General features: G+C 42.9%; 2 protein-coding genes across 2 annotated transcripts in view; one reads left to right on the top strand and one right to left on the bottom strand.

The window, feature by feature from the left end:
- Positions 1-5,958, top strand: part of LOC146058508 (ileal sodium/bile acid cotransporter-like) — a 30,801-nt gene extending 24,843 nt beyond the window's left edge. The window contains exons 5-7 of the mRNA XM_083170795.1: positions 1,835-2,010; positions 3,566-3,723; positions 5,837-5,958. Coding sequence (XP_083026921.1) covers positions 1,835-2,010; positions 3,566-3,723; positions 5,837-5,958 — 456 coding nt within the window. The remainder of the gene's footprint in view (positions 1-1,834; positions 2,011-3,565; positions 3,724-5,836) is intronic.
- A 5,158-nt stretch (positions 5,959-11,116) lies between these two features.
- The window catches only part of RMP64 (ribonuclease MRP subunit p64), a 30,296-nt gene continuing 20,599 nt past the window's right edge, over positions 11,117-20,813 (bottom strand). The window contains exons 8-9 of the mRNA XM_083168653.1: positions 17,714-17,970; positions 11,117-11,804 (exon numbers count right to left, since the gene is read on the bottom strand). Coding sequence (XP_083024779.1) covers positions 11,417-11,804; positions 17,714-17,970 — 645 coding nt within the window. The 3' untranslated portion in view covers positions 11,117-11,416. The remainder of the gene's footprint in view (positions 11,805-17,713; positions 17,971-20,813) is intronic.

Raw genomic sequence — 20,813 nt, 5'->3', positions numbered from 1 at the left:
ACTGTGGCACTACTGTGGATCAGAAACTGGACTAGGCATAAAAATACTAACTGTTGCAGAGATGTGTCTCGCAAGAATTATTGCAACACTAGCCCCTTCAATATGTGTATATGGGGCCCACAAAGTTCTGATTAACCCCCCTGGAAGAATGCAGGTCCAAATCATTACAGGGCATTTAAGACAGGGAGGCCCCGGTGGAAGGTGTGTGTTTGTGGATGGGGGTAAGGGGGTTATATTAGGGTGTGCATCAGGGGCGTAATTCCCAGAGGCAATGGCGGATCCAGCCTCCAGGCTCCAAGTCCTGAAGGGGCACCTGCATGTAAAGCAGCACATGTGGGGCACACATGCAGTTCTAAATCTATACCAGGAGCCCTGCTAACATCTGCAATCAGGGACAGGATGGTTCCTGTCTGGTACCACTCATCCTGCTCTGCAGCAAGCAATCCTGCTGGACTCTGAGATGATACACACAGGTGACTGTTGACACACAACATATATGAGATGGGGGGGGGGCACCTAATTCCAGCTTGCCTCCGGACAACTCAGATGAACTTATGCCTCCGCTGTGCATTTCTACCAAAATGACCCATTCCAGGAGAAAGTAATGCTCTCTACCTGGAATTCACTCTTAATATAATGTATAATCGGCACCACTTGTGTTGGACTATTTCATTGATAAGAAAGGTGATTCAACACAGGTGATTGCAATAATAACTTAAGAAGGAAGTCCAGGTAGGGAGCATTTTGTCACTCTTGGAATAGGTTATGTTGGTATGTATGGATTGTGTATATTCAATTCAAACCAATTGTGTATATTGTGTATATCAGATTTAAACTATAAGTTTATAAGGTGGGAAGGAGGAAAAGCTGGGATCCCTATATCCAGGGGTTAAAGTGAGTTCCGTCAGTTCCATTTTGGAGGTGGAACGGTTCCGCCTCCGTCCGCTCACTTTGCCCTTGTCTGTCCCTGCCTGCAGTGCATTGCTAAAGAAGACAGCCGGGGAACCCGGCTGTCTAAGAGCTTCTTGGCGCACCTTACACATTAAAAGTAGTAACCATAGGCAACATATGATTTTAGACATTCTTCCACTTCTTAACTGTCGGTGTGTGGTTTGATTTTGGTTCATCTTCAGTCCCCACCTCACATGATGCTTCTTCCCCTGTCCCATGCAGGGGAAGTAGCCTCACCAGCACAATTTCACAACAGGTCATTTATTCCTAGAGGAGCCAGAGTTGAGTACCTTCCCATAGCGAACAGCCCGGCAAGTGTGAAACTTACCAGCCATTCACTCTCGGGGTTTGCATGCATGCACAAGCCCCGAACACCACTCCCAAAGTTACTTGCTTTATTGTTTTGCTGAATCTGACCCTTATGGCCTGATTCATCCTAGTATGGTAAGCACTATCAGCTATGGCAGTTGTCACAGCCCCAACTGCTAAATTATGCTAACGCAACTCGAGGAGTATTGTGTGTATATATATGTCCCCGTCTGGCTCTATGACGTGCTGTTGCATCTGAGGATGCAGAATTGGATTAGTCTGCAAACCATTGGTCATATGACCCATCTTCACGTTGTACAGATTGGCTGTCTCCGATCCTTAGCAGAGGCAAGTATATCTGCATTGAAAGATGTAGACACTGGCATTGGCATTCAAGAAAACAAGATGAAACACCCGTTTTTAGAAAAGCTGTCCAATGTCACTCCTTCCCCACTCCCAAATGGCCACCTTCTGTCAATCAGGCTGCATATCATCTAGTTTACATACTAACCTGAATAAGGCCATAAATTCCATCTGTGTTGGAAATTAAAGATGCAGTATTGTTGTATTGCAGGTGGGATCTGTTACAGGAGGTATTCTCATCGTTGCTATTGCTGTTGTTGGTGGAGTACTGTACAAGGGATCCTGGATCATTGATCCAAAGCTGTGGATTGTAGGAACTATCTTCCCATGTGTTGGTTTTATAATTGGCTTTGCCCTGGCATGTATGTCTAATCTAACATGGAGCAGGTATGTGCATCTCTCTCTCTCTCTCTCTCTCTCTCACACCCCCCCCCCCCCCCCCTGATAAACAGGTCAACAGTGTTATATTAAACAAGAGCGGACATCTATCACTGGATCTATTGGATCTACTCAGGGTTAGGGATACCAATCCCAGGGCATTTTTTCAATCCCGGGATTCAGGATTGAAAAACGCTCAATCCCAGGATCCCGGGCCTCCCGGGATTGGCCTCCCGGTACTTGTTTAGTTTCACGGCGGCAGCGGCCATGCGTCTGAGTTCCCTTGCGGGGCTCGCCCACGCTGCGCTCGCCATGTTATCTAGAATGAACTCTATGCCAATGAGGATAGTAGGGATATGAACTATCTACGTTGGCATAGAGTTAATTTAGTTTATTTTAGTTTGGTGAGCGCAGTACCCGGAAGTTCACGGCGGCCATGCTGCCGCTGTGAAACTAAACAAGTACCGGCCTCCCTAATAAAAAAAAAAATGACCCGCCCCCCAAATATCAATATAAATGCCCTCTAACTCCGCCCCGCCTGCCACTCTTCCCCATCCCCCTGCACTGCACTGTCACTTACAGAGGTAGTGGTGACAGGCAGCAGCCAGAGTGGTCCATCCATCCATCCATCTCAAGCGGCCGGGCGGGCAGGTGGTAGCAGCACAGCGGGCATGTGGCTGAGCGACAGTGTGCTGCAGTGCACTGACAGGCATGGCGGCGGACGGGGTCACGCTGCGCAGCCTGGGCGCCATCATGCCTGTCATCACAGCACAGCACACAGTGACAGCGGAACCAATCGGCCACCGGGGGGTCCCGGGTCCGTACGTAGCAGTCAGCCGGGCAGCATCTGAGCCATTATTCTAAAGTGCTCAGCGCTGCCTGGCTTTAAAAAAAAAAGTTAATTTTTCACTGGGGTACGAATCCCGAAATCCCAGGATTGAAAGCTTCAACGATTTTGGCCGAATCCCGGGATCCTGCCGATCCCAATCCCGGGATTGGCCTCCCTAAACAAAAAGAATACAGGTTATTTTCCTGAGGTAGAGTTGTCTGCACTAGTTAATTTATACCTAATTTAAATATATTTCTCCTGTATATTTAGATTTTATAATGGAGAAATAAAGCTAGGCATATTTATTTATATGGGCAAGATAATATATGATATGTAATAAAAATGTTGCAGAGGGTAAACACACCCAGAGGCGACCACTGGCCTAGAGAACAGAAACATTGGACAACTGTTAAACACATTCTATATTAGCTTCTGTCATCTTCATTTATAGAACAATTGTTATATATATATAAGACTAGTAAGCATGCCCGAAACAAATGCTTCGAAAGCTAGTAAGGTAGCTATGTGAGAGAAAGAGATGTAGTTTCACTTGCTGCCAACAGGTGGCAGTGTTTCAGTGACACAGACACTAGACATAGATAGATAGATAGATAGATAGATAGATAGATAGATAGATAGATAGATAGATAGATAGATAGATAGATAGATAGATATTAAATGTAATCATTGTTATATGAGCCCATTAAAAATGAAGAATCTTTATTTACAACACAGGTGTCGGACTGTAGCGCTGGAAACTGGAATGCAGAACACCCAGCTGTGCTCTACCATTGTACAACTCTCATTTACACCTGAGCAGCTGGGTTTGATATTCACGTTCCCTTTGATATACAGTATCTTTCAAATCCTGATAGCTATTCTATTCTTAATAGGTGAGTCTACACAAAAAAAGGTAAAGAGTTGTAACTGATGATTTTTTAAATAAATGCATAGAACATACAGTACAGTACAGTACAGATATTGGCCCTTATTCTGTTTCACTCGCAATAGCAAATTCAAATGGACAAAACCATATACACTGCAGGTGGGGCAGATGTAACATATGCAGAGAGAGTAAAGGCCCCGCGGGCATCGTATTGCACAGTACAAAAAGTGTGCTGCACATACTTTTTGTACTGTTGTGTTCACTCTATAATCCTCTGATGTATTTCATATATAAAAAAGAAGAAAAAATGTACATAGTGTAATACTGTTTGTAATAAAACAAAGTCTTTGACAATAGTCTTCAAGTGGAATAAAACTCTCTCTAGTGGGGTCTTCTTGATGTTAGTCCTTACGGGATCACCCTTTGTGCCGTATTTATAAACGGATGCTTACAGTAGGCTTACATTCATAATGACAGCAAAGACATATAAAGGTATCTATTAAAATTAATGCTCACGTGTTCTTTCTTCATCTCAATGATATATCCTCCTATCACGGTTTCTTTCTCCAGACACAAGAAGCCGACACCAAGCAGGTTAAAAAACTTTTGGGGTATTTTATTGGTATAAAAAATATAGTAAAACAGAAGGTACTTTCCCGCAGATGGAATCGTTGGTGAATATCAAATACCGGGGAGCAAAAAGGGCACCACAATTGACTCACCACAGATAGCTTCACTACAATAGTGGGGAATGCCTCCTGAAAATTGAATAAAAATACCAACGCGTTTTAACACTGAAGTCTTTCTCAAGGTGTCAATTTTGGGTCTGATCGGTGCTACTTTTATACCCAGAGTGGGAGATATCCTCCCCTTCCTGGGTGTGGTTTGAATCATTAATCGTCCTGGGCATAATTATACCGAAAACATACATTTATGGGCCTCATACAACAAAGAAATGAAAGTGTCCTATTTCACTTAACTTCATACATAATCCATACTGCATAGAGAGTTTGTATAAAACAGCTATGGTCTAATTGAGATAATTGAGTGGCATGCGTTCCACTTTCCTGGAATGCAAAGACTTCCGCCAGAAGTAGATACCCATATATTATAAAGGTGTTAGAACAAGGAACGATAATAAAACTGTGATCCATAATGGACACAGATGTTAGATGAAACATAATTCACATCCTGGTATAGAAATAATAAAAGGAGACTGTCAGGATTCGGCTATCAGAGATTTTCCGTATTCAGAAGTAACCGCGCGTTTGTGCGTCATCATCCATTCAGGAAGGCGGAAGAAGTTAAGGGCGCATCACATGACTAGACCCATAGAGCGGGTCAAAAGAGCGGAAATAAAACTTAATATAAATGGACGTGCGTTCCACCTAAGAAATCTGGTAAATTGATTCATGATCCAGGAATTCTATGTGTTCAATTTAATGGAATGCCACACCCATATATTTTATACAATTAATACAGTATACAGGTAATAGTTAAATGATACAATCAAATAAAATATAAAAATATATCTTAAAGAAACCATTTTACCTCAGCCCTCCAGGGTGTAATGTACCAAAATTAAAAATGGTCCTCATTTCACTTCTGGACAACAATTTCTCTGGGTTATTTTTTCTAAAATTAGTTTTTACCATTTTTAAACCACAAAACAGGGGTCAAAAATTTGATTTTTGCGATTTTTTCCGTAGCTTATTTGCGTAATCTGTGGATTTCAGAATAGGTATATGTGGACACATATAAGGAATAATAAATAGCGCATCTGACACCAACATAAGTTTTTGTCAGTGTTCAACTTCCATATAAATTGCTACTGCAAATAAAGTAATTGGTGCTTTTCTATAATATGATCAGCAATAATTGTTCTACTTTTCAACTGTGTTTGCAGTTTAAGGGGTCAATCCAATTCTAATTTAAGGGTGTGCTTTGAAGCAGCATTTTAAGGCAGGCAACGGCATAACATCTTGCACCTCTCACCACACACAATTTATTTGCAAGGAATTGAACTTTAATTTAAGATTTAATTATGATTAAATCTGATAGTCAATGAAATTGAGAATCAGTGTATTTTACTGTTAACATGTAAAAGTTTTTACTCCTAGGCTACCAAATTTCCAAAAAGATATGTGCATGTGGAAAAAGAGTTGAGGTGGAAGACAAAATGGAGTCACCTTATGCACAATCAAATGGAGGATTTGACCTTGATGAAAAAATAAAGAACTGAGATTCAGCAAGATCACAGAAGGATCAATAAGGACTCTATAATACACCTACCTAACACAAGACGGCTGACAATATGACAGGATATAAAGATTGGTGTATAAAGTTGAATTAATCCTCTGGTTTAGACTTGAACGAAATAATATATACAAAACAAATTATTCACAATATATACAAACTGCATATATATATATATATATTAGGTGGTACCTAGAATGTAAAGTGGGTTTGTCATTATGCAGTATGTCATCATACAGTATGTGCTATAGTTTTATACACAAGGTTGCTATAAAATACACTTTCAATGTCTTATATAAACAAGAGTAATATTGATATAGTCAAAGGGGTGTATGCAATCTGGGATCACGGCTGTCGATCCCCGCAGACAGCCATGATCCTGGCCCGTTTACGGTCACATCGACCCCATAATGTCGATTCCATGTCCCGCCTGCCGATGGGTGCAAAGGGGGCGTGGCCGCAAAAAAGGCAGTGGATTGTTGATCTGCGGCCCGGATAACGACAATCCACGGGCGTTATCGGCAGAATGGGCCCGTCTGAAGTCGGGCCCGTTCTGCCGTGATCCCGCATCAATGCTGTCAGCATTAAATAGGGAGCCGCCGCTATTTCCCACGTTGGAAATAGCGGCGGCACATTACAGACTATATAAATTATTTGGTTTCTATAAAGTACTGAAAGTGTTTATTTTACATACCCTGTATTATTCAGTAGAAATTATATACATATATGGGATTGTTTCAGGGGCTAGATATGTTTACTAAAATATGAAGTATTGTAGATTAGGTACTTATGTAATATCTGGGCTCCCGTTTTTCTTATTACACCGCGTACCCTCGCGGGGCTCGCTGCGCTCGCCACACTATATAAAATCAACTCCATGCGTAATTGGATAGTAAGGGTATGAAAAAATGGGGTGCATTTAACATGGGAGCCCAGATAATACATAAGTACCGTAGATTATTATGCCTCTGAATAAAACAAGTACATGAATCTTTTACACAAAATGGTGGCTTAATATAGGTGAAATCTCTTATACAAAATCAACCTAAATTTATACAAGTCAGTGTGAAAAACTCTTCCCTCAGGTAACCCCTCAACCCACCCCCCTTACAAATAGCTCCTTTATTGAACTGGTGAACAGCGGAATATTTCTGTGGCAGTATACCCAAGTGCAGAAACTATACTGTTAGGAACACACGGCCTGATTCAGATGTGGTCACAACTTTGATGGTGTCACTTGAATTTTAGATTTCATATTGTAGATGGTCACATTTGCTTTTCCGTAAAGGAAACGTACTTGAAATGGCCTCTGAATCTCTTAATATTATTAAAATTGCTAATCAGGCTCATAATTTTGTAATTATTACAGTGAACTTTGCTATCCCTTGGTTACCTTATATCAGGGGTCCTCAAACTATTTTGCTCTGGGACCCATTAGACAATAAAAATAATTACAGGACCCCAGCAAGTTACTGCAGAAGGTCATCACATCACACGAGTAGTCAGCAGACAGCACATACATGGCAGCATTGGGGAGCCACAAAATGATGGGAGGAGTCTAAAATAACAGACAACCAATTGAATCACTGACTGAGATTAGAAAAGTCATCAGCCTGACAGGCAGCAACATGTAGTCGCGACCCCATGCTGAGAAGGTCGGGACCCACTTTTGGGGTCAGGACCCACAGTTTGAGAACCGGTGCCTTCTACATTTAAGAATTTTATAGAATGTTAATAAAGATTACATTCATACTATTAAATTTATATATTTTTAATTGTTGTGTTCATTTTCTGCCATAATTTGAACATATGCAGATCCATTTCACCAGTGGTTCGTCAAGTACCCCTAACAGTTCATGGATCGCAAGAGAAATAATTAGCTCCACCTGTGGATCTTTTAAATGTGTCCGTAAGTAATGAGTGCACCTGCTGCGTGACCTGGAAAATGTGAACTGTTGGGGGTACTTTAGGACCTAAGTTAGCAACCACTGCATTAGGCCTTTGTTTCTAGTTTCATGCAGTGATATAGGCTGAGCCTCACCTGTCATACTCCATACCATAAAATAATTAGAACTGACATCTTTGTATTATTCAAATCAATTTCATAGCCAAACTAGCTGAAGTAACGGCATTGCCAGGGTTTACATATGTTCAGTTATGAATGGCAACATATTAAAAATAATTCGTAGCTCTTCCAACACACACGAGGTGGTTCACCAGTGTTATTGTTTTGGGATGTTGTCACTAGCCCTGATCCCAAGCTTTCCTTTATGTTGTTTTAGAATCACATTTCCGCTGCAAGATGGGATTAACGTTTTCCTTTTGTGAATGATGGTATTCCAAGGCTTTTCGGTACACAACATTTCTAGTCATCCCACCTCCATTTTTGTCAGTTAATTTAATTTGTTGAGTTACAGTATGGTTATTTAAGGTCTATGACTTTCATCCAGAACAATCTAGTGGCATTCCCCGACTCCCTGGGACAAAATGCTACTGATCCATTTTGCAATGAGGACCTACTGAGACACTCCCCTCTCTCCAGCTAAAACATGCAGGCATACAACTGACCACCTCACATTGGTTTTAGCCCAATCGGTGCATACTGTAGGTACCCAAATTCATAGCTTGACAAACAAACAAACCACTGAATTTTATGTGGTTTGAAGAAGATACCTGGCCGTGGTACCGGTAAGGGGTAGATTTTTTTTGTAAACCCTGAGTTTTTTTAGGTTAGATAATGAAGGGAATGTGTGGTAAATTTGGTCCAGAACTATCTAGCCATGTAAGAGCCTATAAAGAAAAATATACATACTTTCACAATACGGGACTGTCAGGAAGAGACCAGAAGTGAGGCAACTCAGAGCTCAGCCCCACCTTTGTCACTGTCTGGAGCTAGGGGCAGGGCCACGCTGTAGCCAATAATATTGCAAAAAAAGCACCAGAGGCGGCAGCCATCAGATCTGTTTACTGAGAGGAACATGGCCTGATGCAGTTTCTTATACAGAAAGTACCAAGGATTCTAAATACAGGATTTCAAACCTGTACATCAGGGGTGTCCAAACTTTTTGCGACGTGGGCCAGATTTGGTGAAGTGTAAATGTGTAGGGGCCAACCATTAAGCCTAACATTCTTTGAATCATCAGAATGGTCCCCCACTCTGCCCTCATTCACTCTATGTCCCCCAGCCTGCCCCTTCACTGTATGTCCCCCAGCCTGCCCCTCCTTCACTGTATGTCCCCCACTCTGCACCCATTCACTCTGTCCTCCAGCCTGTCCATCAATGTCTCCATTCAATGTATGTCCCCAAGCCTGACCCTCCTTCACTGTATGACTCCCATTCACTGTATAACCCCCATTCACTATGTACCCCACTCTGCTCCCATTCACTGTGTGAGCCAGAGGAAGGAGAGACAAAGCAGGCACTGCAAGGACAGGCGATGCTTAGGCTCCCGCTGCTGACATCCTCCGCTCTGCATGTTAAGGGAGCAAGCTTCCCCCTTGCTGCCCCCTCCCCAAACACTGCTGTCACTGTGATCGTGGAGTAGAATGATATACGATTGCAGCAGCAGGGGTAGGATGCCAAACACATCTGTCTGTGGCGGCCGGCACCTCCTCACTGCAGCAGACAGCAAGGAAAAGGCGCGCTCGCCGGGGCCCCACCTTTAGTGTCCTGTGCTTCCCACATCTGATGCTCTGCCCGCTTCCAGCTGGAGGCTGCGGGCCGCTTGAAATGACAGCACGGGCCGCAATTGGCCCCCGGGCCCGACTTTGGACATGCCTGCTGTACATATAACTAACAATACATGTAGCTCTAATAACAATCATTCTCAATGTGTAATAGAAACAAATTAGGAGTTTAATATATTGGGCATTTCTGTGTTGGCATTTGTCTGCCATGGGTTCTATGTATTAGAAAAGGAATTATTATAAATTGGTTATCCAAAGTGGAAGCCCCTATGTCTGTGAATGTACATGTACTGTCACTGCCCTGGGACACGAAAAAGCTCTAATGTTGAGTAACCAGTGAGTAATTTGTCATCCGGTCTGATGGCAGTGTGTGTGTTTACCCCATATGGCAAGTGTCTGTGGTCACTAGGGACGTCATCAGGTTTGATGTGCTGCACATGGAACCTAACAATTTCATAGTAGCATCCTGTAGTATGCGAATGAAGGCCGGAACATGAGTTTTTAGTCCTTCGTTAACATCGTTCCAGTGTGTACACACAATCTGGGCTGATTTCTAACTATGTTCTTGTTCAATAACACAAACTGAGCATTCAAGTAAAATACAGAAACCTGAGATAGAAAATACAATACTTTGTATTTGGACTTGGCTGCTTAGAAAATGTAGATTTAATGTGAAATACTTGAATTAAACAGTCCATGTATATCTGTGAATAACATCAGTTACCTTCATTTTTTTTTTTTTTACTGGGAATTGAGGATTAGAAGTAGAATTATTTTTTAAAAAATCAGTATTAATGAATCTTATTTTTTGGACACACAATTCACTTTCTCTATTTGTTTGTAAACAAAAATGTAAAAATGTGTGATTACGAAATTTCCAAGACTAAAAATACAGGATGCAACCAGCAGCCAAAATCCCGATGCTCCCAATACCGGTGACGGGACAACAACACATCAAAATGCCAACGTTAAGAATTACTGTTATACGTAGAGGGTCGGGGGAGGGGTTACAGTTAAGCTTCAGCATGGGTGATTTAGGGTTGAGGTTAAAAACTTAGCAAAAGCTTTCAGGTGGGATTCCACTAATGGCATTTAATCCAAAGAAACCATTACAAGCAGATGTTTATTTTGAAAGGAAATGGCCCTGTGCTGAATTGCTGAAGAACTCATGTCCCTGAAGAGGCATGCTTCAAATTGGTGGTACACAGATATAAGAATAGTAACCTCCTAATTTGTTAGCAGTACTGCAGCCTCTTCCAATGACAGCACAGACAACAGAAACAGGACACTATTTCATGCCGCCTGTATTAGTAGGTGAGCAATGGACATGTAGTGGGTGGACACAAATTAAAGCTGTTTTATGTTCGGGAGAGGAAAAATGCTAGCATTGTATAAGTGCTATTTAAAGTCACAATGAAAAATGATTGTTAGTCAAAATTGGTTTATTTTTTAAATCAAAATAAAAAAATTCAATTCTGTTTTTACACTTGTCATTGTAATTTCTGCATAATTCCACTAAATGCTTAAATCAAAGGTAAAGCAATACAAGATGCAAATACAAGAGCACATCTTTTATTTCTACATATTTGCCCAAAGGAAACACTTTTTAACCTCAAACTTAATTTATTTGTCTGCCCTGATTAAATCAAAATGAAATAAATCCACATTATATACAGAAACTGCAGCAAACAGTATTTTACATTCATTGCTTCGTATAACAGTCTATCCAGTCCTCTAGAAAGAAATCTGAGAGTCCACTAGATCCCAATTGATGAAAATATATTGTCTATGTCATCAGCTGCAGTAAGACTTCGGTCTGTTCCTTTTGTGATTGTGCCAGACATGAAGATCTTAGAAGCCTGAGGTTTCAAAGAAATATCTGTGGCAGCTGACGACGCGGCCTCATCCCCAGGACACAAATCTAAACACAGAGGAGAGATTTTTAAATCTCTCTTAACTTTGGCTTTAGAATAAGTGATGTGAGAATTGTGAAGTTTCTGTTTTCTTGAGTGAGCGGCCATATATTTCCAAGTCTGTGGAAATCTTTGTATTCTGAAACATGATTTTAGATGATCTTCATTCAAAGTCCGTTCATGCAAACTGTGACATATGGACTCTTTCCAAAATTTCAGCTTCTTTTTTAAACTTTAAAAAAGAGAAAAATGGGATTAATAATAAAGTTTTGCAGTGATAATAAAAAAAAATACAAGCAACCTATAGAACTGCAAAGGTAGACAAATACTGGTCAACAGGTTTAAAAGATATGCCTTATTAACAAACACAATTCTATAGTTAGGACAAACCCATCTGATTCTTTACAATAGAGAATAGCAAAACACTTTTACTGTTGCCTAAGCAACTCTGCTTTTAGTGACTGCTGCTAATGCTGAGTTAGCCTTGGAATCTAGAGTACTGTAAAACATTTGTAAATGTTCCTGGTCTGATAATGGCTGGACAACAGCTGTGGGTAATTCATGGGCACACTATAATGTTCAACTAGGATATCTAATACATATATTATTTTAGCCACACTTGTTCATCTTGAATATATACTATATACACATGAATGGATCAAAGCATTGTTACACTGTTTTCTGTGGTCCAACAATGAGCAATGGTCATATACAGCATGATTAAAGCTTGTGGCCCTTATTTAACCCTTTGAGTGCCAACATCTCTTGTGAGAGATGTTCAAAATATCTGCTTAAAATACCAGTGTCGCTCCAATTTGTTATATAAACTTAAATGACAAACGCTGTGTAAAAAAAAGATTACATTTCCTATATAAAAGGTAAACATTACAGGTCATGATGATGAATAAAAAGGTTTGCTTGGCAATTTTCACATCTATTTTGACATATTCACTTGGCACTCAAGGGGTTAAAGTAAACGGTAAAGCACATATTACTCACCACGGTGCATATGGGGCAGTGTGTAGCCCGATATGCAAGTTCCAGCAGTCCCTAGCTACCTGTAGCATGGTAAAGAAGGACCGAACCTGATCATTCCATCTTTCATTTACATTGTTCAAGTGTGTACAGAAAATCTGGGCTGACAGACATTAGTTGTGATGTTGGAAGGAAATTCCTCTAAAGTCATTGCTGCACTGTCTATTTGGCTTTTCGATTTCAGCTAAACGGGAGCGCACATCGGCATCGAATCAGGATACAAAGGTTAAAACATGTTCGATCTCCATATGCTGTATATGCATCCCGATTAGATTTTGACTATATAGTCAAAATCGAATGTCAAATTGTAACGTGTGTACACAGCATAACTCACATGATTATCCAGTTTGGCAAAAGAAAGAGCAATATGTATCTTGATGAAGGGCGAGTTCTAGCTTAAATCTACATTGTTAACCCCTTCCCGACATTGCCTTTTTTGTTAATTTTTTTTTTTTTTCCTCCTTGCGTTCAAATAAGCGTAACTTTTTTAATTTTCCGGCTATATAGACACGAGGGCTTTTTTTTTGCGGGACAAGTTGTACTTTGTAATGGTACCATTTACTATACCGTATAATATTCTGGGGAATCAGGAAATAATTCAATGTGGGGTAAAAAAAAAAAAAAAACGCCATTCCACAATTTTGCGCTGGTTACGCTTTTTTTGGAGTTCATAGTTCGTTTAAAATGATGGGTTATCTTTATTCTATGGGTCGTTACGATTCTGGTGATACCAAACTTATATAGTTTTCGTTATGTTTTACCACTAAAAAAAAAATAGCAACTTTTACGGTTTTTCTAATTTGCGTCGCGTCGCCATGTTCTGCGGCTTATAACTTTTTTATTTTTCCACCTACGGACCTGGGTGAGGGCTCATTTTTTGCGGGCTGAAGTGTACTTTTTAATTAATACCATTATGGGATATGGGCGACTTTCTGATCTCTTTTAGTTATTTTTTTTTGGGTACGCGATGCGACCAAAAAACGTAGTTTTGGCGTTTGGAATTATTTTCCGTTTACGCCTTTAACCGTGCGGGATAACTAATGTTATATTTTAATAGATCGGACTTTTAGGAACACGGCGATACCAAATATGTTTATTTTTTTTATTTTTTATTTATTTTTATTTGTGAAATGGGGAAAGGGGGGTGATTTGAACTTTTAATATTTTTTTATTTTTTTTTTATTTTTAAACTTATTTTTTTTTTTTTTTTTACTTTTACTACAAGGCCCCCTAGTGTACTTGACCACTAGGGGGCGCGATCGCCTGTACTAGGTTCAGCCATAGAGCTCTATGGCTGAACATAGTGATTTTCAGCACTTTCTATTACATCCTGCCTCAGGCAGGATGTAATAGGAATACTGACACGGCCAGCACAGGGGTCTACATTAGACCCCTGGCTACCATGGCAACCGATCGGCACCCTCCGATCTCGCCGCGGGGGGCCCCGATCGGCGCCGGAGGGGGGCGACCCCCCTCCGATCAGCTATTTAAGCACTGCGGGCGCTTTGCCCGCGGTGCTTAAAGGGTTAAACGGCCACGATCGGCGAACTCGCCGCTCGTGGCCGTGAGAGCAGGTGCCTGGCTGTAATATACAGCCATTACCTGCTCTCTTTCAAGCCAGCTCACTCCGTGAGCTGGCTTGATTCCCCCGCAACCGACACATGACGTATATATACGTCATGTGTCGGGAAGGGGTTAAAGGTTTTATTTAGCAAATATAGCTCCAACCCTTCCTATAACATGCTTTCTACAGTATAAACAGATGTCAATAAGTGTACTGGTGTAAGACCACACCCATTCATGCATGGCGCATCCCTCTCCTGCTATCTGTACTGATCAAGGCCTCTGTGGTCAGTCATGTCACAATTCTGGTATCAACAATTTTAAATGGATTAAAACAGGTGAAATGTTTGAAGGAAGCCAGCCACCTATACTGTGTAAGTCATGAGTGTCCCAACTTAAAGTGATAGAATGGTAAGCCTAACTTAGTAGCGCACACTGTGGGCCTTATTCTGGTTCACTCTTAGAGGCAAATTCCTTCTCAAATGGACAAAACCATGTGCACTGCAGGTGGGACAGGTATAACATGTGCAGATAAAATTAGATTTGGGTGGGGTTTTTCTTCAAAGTCAGATCTATATTGCAGTGTATAAATAAATCAGTCAGTATTTTCCCTGCACAGAAAAAAAATAACTCACCCAAATCTAATTCTATCTGCACATGTTATATCTGCCCCACCTGCAGTGCACATGGTTTTGTCCATTTGAGAAGGAATTTGCCTCTAAGAGTGAACCAGAATAAGTCCCTGTATTCCGTGTTACTCTGCTTAAAGAAACCAATACTGGCAAAGTGTTGCAAGGCGGAAACTGGTCTTCGTGTCCATAAAACATCCTGCATACTGAAGATTGCAGAAGATGTGGATGAGCTGCTTGTCTACTATATGCACTCTACTAGTGTATAGTACTCTATAGGGCTTGTATTTGCAAAAATGATCATTTTGCATCTACAGTATATGTGGCAAATATGTAAATAATGTATATATCCTTGGAAATACCCAACTTTTACATGTCTGCATGAAATTAGCCATCTCCTGGGTAACCAGAAATATGAATATTAATTACAGTTTGAATATGCTATGTACAGGCGAGAGCATTCACAGGCCACTATTCAATGAGAATTATCGCTATGTGCAGCAAATCCTGTTTAGGATTCACTGCACAGTCGCAGGGTTCCGGAGGGCTGGAGCATTCGCTGCCAGCCCTTCCTCTCCCCCTATTCAACGCCTCAGGGGCTCGCTGCCCCTGACGGCGATTTTTAACACCCCTGGTGAATGCCGCAGGGAGCCGAGGGATGGCGGAAGGCAGGGAGATGGAAGCCTCCCTGCCCGCGCCGAAATGTGTGGGGGAGAAGGAGGGCTTGCGGTGACACAGGCAGCAGAAGCTGCCCCCCGGGAGAGCTGGCAGGGGAGGCAGTGGAGGGAGTGCTGCGCTGGTACCGCTCCATGCATATGTAATGAGCGTGACCAGTACAGTGAATATCTAATGAGCGACTCCCCACCCCCTGCCTGAAATGTGAAAAACAAAAATATTAAATAGCATGACTCTTCACATAATAAAATTACAGTACTTGTTTCCTAGCACGGCCACACCGATTTACATCGGGGTGGTCGTGTCGGAAAAATCGGGTCGATCGCATCGCATGCGATTTGGTCGCATGCGATGCGATCGTCGCGACCGACCGATTTTGGACCCGATTTTTTTTTTTAATTAAAAGTTAAATCGGGTCCCTGGGACCCGATTTTACATTGGATTCAATGTAAAATATTCCCAACCCCCCCAAATGTCACGGCGTACACCCCACCCCACGATAGACGCCAACCCGAAGCGTGGCGAGCGCAGCGAGCCCGCGAGGGGCGGCGGTGCGCGTCCTCCGACCTTTTCATTCCCCTACTATCCACGTCGGCGTGGAGTTGAGAATAGAATAGTGTGGCGAGCGCAGCGAGCCCGAAGCGTGGCGAGCGCAGCGAGCCCCGCGAGGGGACGCGGATACCTTCACAGGTAAACGCGTCCCTTCGCGGACTTCACAGGTGTCCGCGTCGCCACGGACACCTGTGAAGCCCGCGAGGGGACGCGTATAACTGTGAAGGTATCCGCGTGCGCTCGTCACGCTTCGGGCTCGGTGGCTCGCTGCGCTCGCCACACTATTCTATTCTCAACTCCACGCCGACGTGGATAGTAGGGGAATGAAAAGGTCGGAGGACGCGCACCGCCGCCCCTCGCGGGCTCGCTGCGCTCGCCACGCTTCGGGTTGGCGTCTATCGTGGGGTGACGACGGGGACATCTAAAATGTGAAATGGGTCATATTGGCCCATTTCACATTTTTCACATTTTTTCAGGATTTCAATGTTAAAAAATCTTTTAACATTGAAGCCTATGTAAAAATCGGGGGCATCGCGTCGGGACCTATGTTAATGGTCCCGACCGACGCGATGCCCCCGATATTTTACCTTTCCCGACACGATTTCAATGTTAAAATATTTTTTAACATTGAAGCCTATGGGGAAATCGCGGGCATCGCGTCGGTCGCGTCGGGACCATTGTTAACGGGCCCGACCGACGCGATGCCCCCGATATTTTGTCCTAGCCGGCCAAATGGACCTGATTTCAAAGGAAATCGGGTCCATCTTATGGATCGTGTACCTTAACTAAAGGTACACGATCCATAAGATATGTGGCCGTGCTAGGAAACAAGTACCAAAATTACTGATTTTTTTTATGCAAAAAAAAAAAATAACCTTTATTTTAAAAGAACACATTCCAGTTCACCTTAAAAAGATGTAGAATGCAAAATGGTGAATCATGGCGAAAATCATGCTTTAAGCAGTTCTCCATCCTAGCAATGAATACACTCTCGGCGAATCCCAGTGAAAACCCCATTGAAATACACCAGCGACTTGCAGCGAGCATGAAACGGAGAACTGGCCGGCATTCACTGTTCGCTTACGGTGAACATTGAATAGGGTGAATCAGATTTTCAGTGAAAAATATTGACCGCAAGGAGTAAAAACAGCCTGATTCGCCGGAAAAAAAAGGTGAATCGGGAGCATTGAATATTGCCCACAGTGTGCACAGCCCCTTCTAAAGGATCACATGAGATTTATATCACAGGAGCCCCAGCTCACACAGACAACTGTACCTCCTTAGAGCACTTCTGGAGAAATTCAATCTATATGTCTGCACCATGACACCCATGGATGCCTTGGGACATTTGCAGGAGGTGTCTCGGGACATTTGCAGGAGGTGTCTCGGGTTGGTGGTAGAGGACCAATACATATTATGTATGGTCAATATAATAAGGAAAACCAGTGCTAGTAGCTGCCAATTATTTAATATGTGGACAAACAAACAAATTCTGTCCCTTACCACATAATAATTAAACCTAATCATGACATATACAGTTAACACAATTTACTTTATTTTATACTTATTGCTAAATTCTAAATAAGATACTTTTGGCTTACTGGTGTCGTGATAAATAGAACATTTCCGCATTCGCTATACATTTATCTAGAAATGTACCAACAGTACATGCTCTATAAATACATACCTGTATCCCAAGGCTTCAGCATGCTGCAGCCTGTAGCTTTGCAGATATCTGTTCCTGAAGAACACCGCTTCATTTCTTAATTTTCTCTCTTTACACCATTTCACAGCAGAAACAAGCTGCTCAGACAGCACTTTAAAACTGTCCGCTTGCTGAATTTTGGGCACCATGTGTTTCAAACATTTGCTTTCTCGTCTGTGTCGTGATAATCCAATCTGCTTGTCCTTGAGGACAGTGGATGCTTGTTTTGCATTGAAAACCTATAGAAAAAAAATTTTTTTTTTTTAGATCAACTGAAATACAAAATGAGAGATTACATTCTGTATACTACCCATAAATATAAAAATTAAACTATTAGACCACAAATACAGGTTGAGTATCACTTATCCAAAATGCTCAGGACCAGAAGCATTTTGGATAACGGATTATTTCGTATTTTAGAATATTTTTAGATTTCAATGTTGTATAAACACCTCAACACCTTTTTTATGTTGTATAAACACCTCAAACACATGAAGTAAACACAAATCTATTTTATTTGTGCATGAAACAAGGTTTTAAAACATGAAACAAAGTTTGTGTAGTATCTCAGGTACTTACTTTGAATGCCAAGCAATCATTTTCTTGCACATATTTATTGCCAGTTGGAGGTCGCATCCCCAATAGCGCCAGTTAGAGGTCGCGTCCCCAATAGCGCCAGTTAGAGGTCGCGTCCCCAATAGTGCCAGTTAGAGGTCGCGTCCCCAATAGCGCCAGTTAGAGGTCGCATCCCCAATAGCGCCAGTTAGAGGTCGCATCCCCAATAGCGCCAGTTAGAGGTCGCGTCCCCAATAGCGCCAGTTAGATGTCGCGTCCCCAATAGCGCCAGTTAGATGTCGCGTCCCCAATATCGCCAGTTAGATGTCGCATCCCCAATAGTGCCAGTTAGATATCACATCCCCAATAGTGCCAGTTACAGATTTCCCCCTTAGTGCAAGTTACAGATATCCGCCGTTACAGCAACCACCACTTGACAAATATAGTCTGCTTCATACACATTATATTGATGCTTTCACAAACAGTGTAAATTTTTCCTTATGTATTCCCAACTACAATATCAGGTGGCACATGGCATTGCAGACCACTTACCATGCCTTAAAGATATAAAGCATACTACAAAGTAGCCAGAGAGATCCATCTCAGATGTTCTCAGCTTTTAAAAAAACTAAGATCCAGAATAACCTGGATAGAACAGTGGCTTTTATGTCAGCTACTGTTTAATTCCAAATTATTCAGACTCAAACAATGCTGGTAACAAAAGAAACTTGAGATGAGCTCCTGACTTTGAAACAAAAAAACACAAAATCAATATTTGCTTTGAAGCCCTTTAACTGTGTCACAAAATGTGTTGCGTATCTTAACAACTGCAAGGGACCTAGATTTGCCTTCAGTACTTACCACCTATCTTTCTTCCAGAAAGGTGCAGTTGGTCACAGTAGAGGCCGGGGCACTTAGCATCATATAAGCTATCTCCAGTGGGATCACAGGTTAGTGATACCTGCTGCACTACATAGGACCCTCTGTACGCACCAGAAGAGGGGACGTGGCACTGTGGGAATGGGGTGCAACCTTGATAGAGAGGTGTGGCTTTCATTACTCGGGGGGCATGTCCAGTATTCCCACAGATGCTGGGCTGCTATGGAGACACTGTCTGTACTGCTAGCTCCTCCACAGTGGCAGGAGCCTGGCCTCACAATAACATTGCTTTTTATTGGTGGCCACGGAGGCGTTGGTGTGAGGGAGGTTGATGCCGGCTCTCTCCTAGACCCCCGTCCCTCTCCCGCCTCACACACGTGCAAGTGATCCAGCGAAGGGTTCCTATGTCCGGCTACAGCAAGCAGGCAAAAGACCCTTTCACCATCCCATGCTGCTGACCCTGCGATTACATACCTTGGGTCTCTCCCGCTTTCTCTCCCGCTTCCCTCTGTAATCTTGCTGGTTGCTGTGGCGTCGGAGCTGTGCGCAGCTGAAGGGACGTGCCCGGCCTCTGCTTCATCCGGTCTGACCTCACGCTGTGCGGACTACTGCCGGGTGAGAATTGCTGCTGGGAGACGCCGGGGCACACAGGCGCAGAGATAGAGAGGAGTTGTCTGCGGTCCCTCCAGCTTCCCTACTGCGGCGACCTACTGCGGTATTGTTGCCGGGAGATACCAGCCGACTCCAGCACAGTGAGAGAAGGGGAACTGACAGCAATCCCTGTGCTAACCCCACGACCCCTGGCAGTGCTATCGCCGCTGGCGGAAGATATAGCGCAGTAAAGTGCGTGGCCCAGGGTGCTGCTCACCCTGCTCATCTGTATAGGCTCCTGCTCACCCCGGGGTACAAGACTGCCCGACTCTCCCCTTGAACCGCGAGGTTGAAGCATTGTTGGAAGCGTCCCTCCAGTCCCCAGCCGCAAACACCCTATCAAAGCTGCATATCCTACTTCAAAAGAAGAAGAGAGAAGGGGAAAGGGAAAGGAAAAATTTCTGGCGTCCTGACACAGTTTGTGACAGTATTACCACAGCAGACCTGACCCCCCAGACTCATCGCCTTCTGGGCAAAGGTATTTTTTTTTTTTTTTTCTCTCTTTTTGCTGTTTTGCTGGATGGTGGACGAAGTATTAGGATCTGCCCCGGTTGTATTGAGCTGTTACAGGCACACTGTTGCCCTCAGGGTCGCAAATACCCTACATTGTGTTAAAGGTCCCTGCAAGTGTCCTGCCTGACTTTGTCTTTTCCATCAAGATCTATTTCTGAGGCTGAGAGGGTACCTGGTCATTCAAACTCTTCATAACTTAACACACTGCGAGGAGGTGTTTGCAGCTGGGGGGTCGTGGTATAAAGCGGGGGAGAAGGGAAGGAGAATACAAGGGGATAATAACAGCGGCGAGGAAGAGTTAAAGTACCGGCAACAATGGGCAAGACAGGCCAGACTGCGGCTGCAACCCGTCTGGAAAAGTACGCACGGTCACAGACTCAGGCAGCAAACAGCTCCCAGATCAATACCCCACAGACTACCCCGTCTAAAGGGTCGACAGAGCCCCGGCCCACGGAGGTCTCATTACAGCAAGTACTCGACGCAG

Source organism: Crinia signifera, chromosome 2 (genome assembly GCF_055691185.1).
Source record: "Crinia signifera chromosome 2, ASM5569118v1, whole genome shotgun sequence".
Taxonomy (NCBI): Eukaryota; Metazoa; Chordata; class Amphibia; order Anura; family Myobatrachidae; genus Crinia; species Crinia signifera.
The sequence above is the reverse complement of the archived record's forward strand: the minus strand, read 5'-3'. Positions and strand labels throughout refer to the sequence as shown.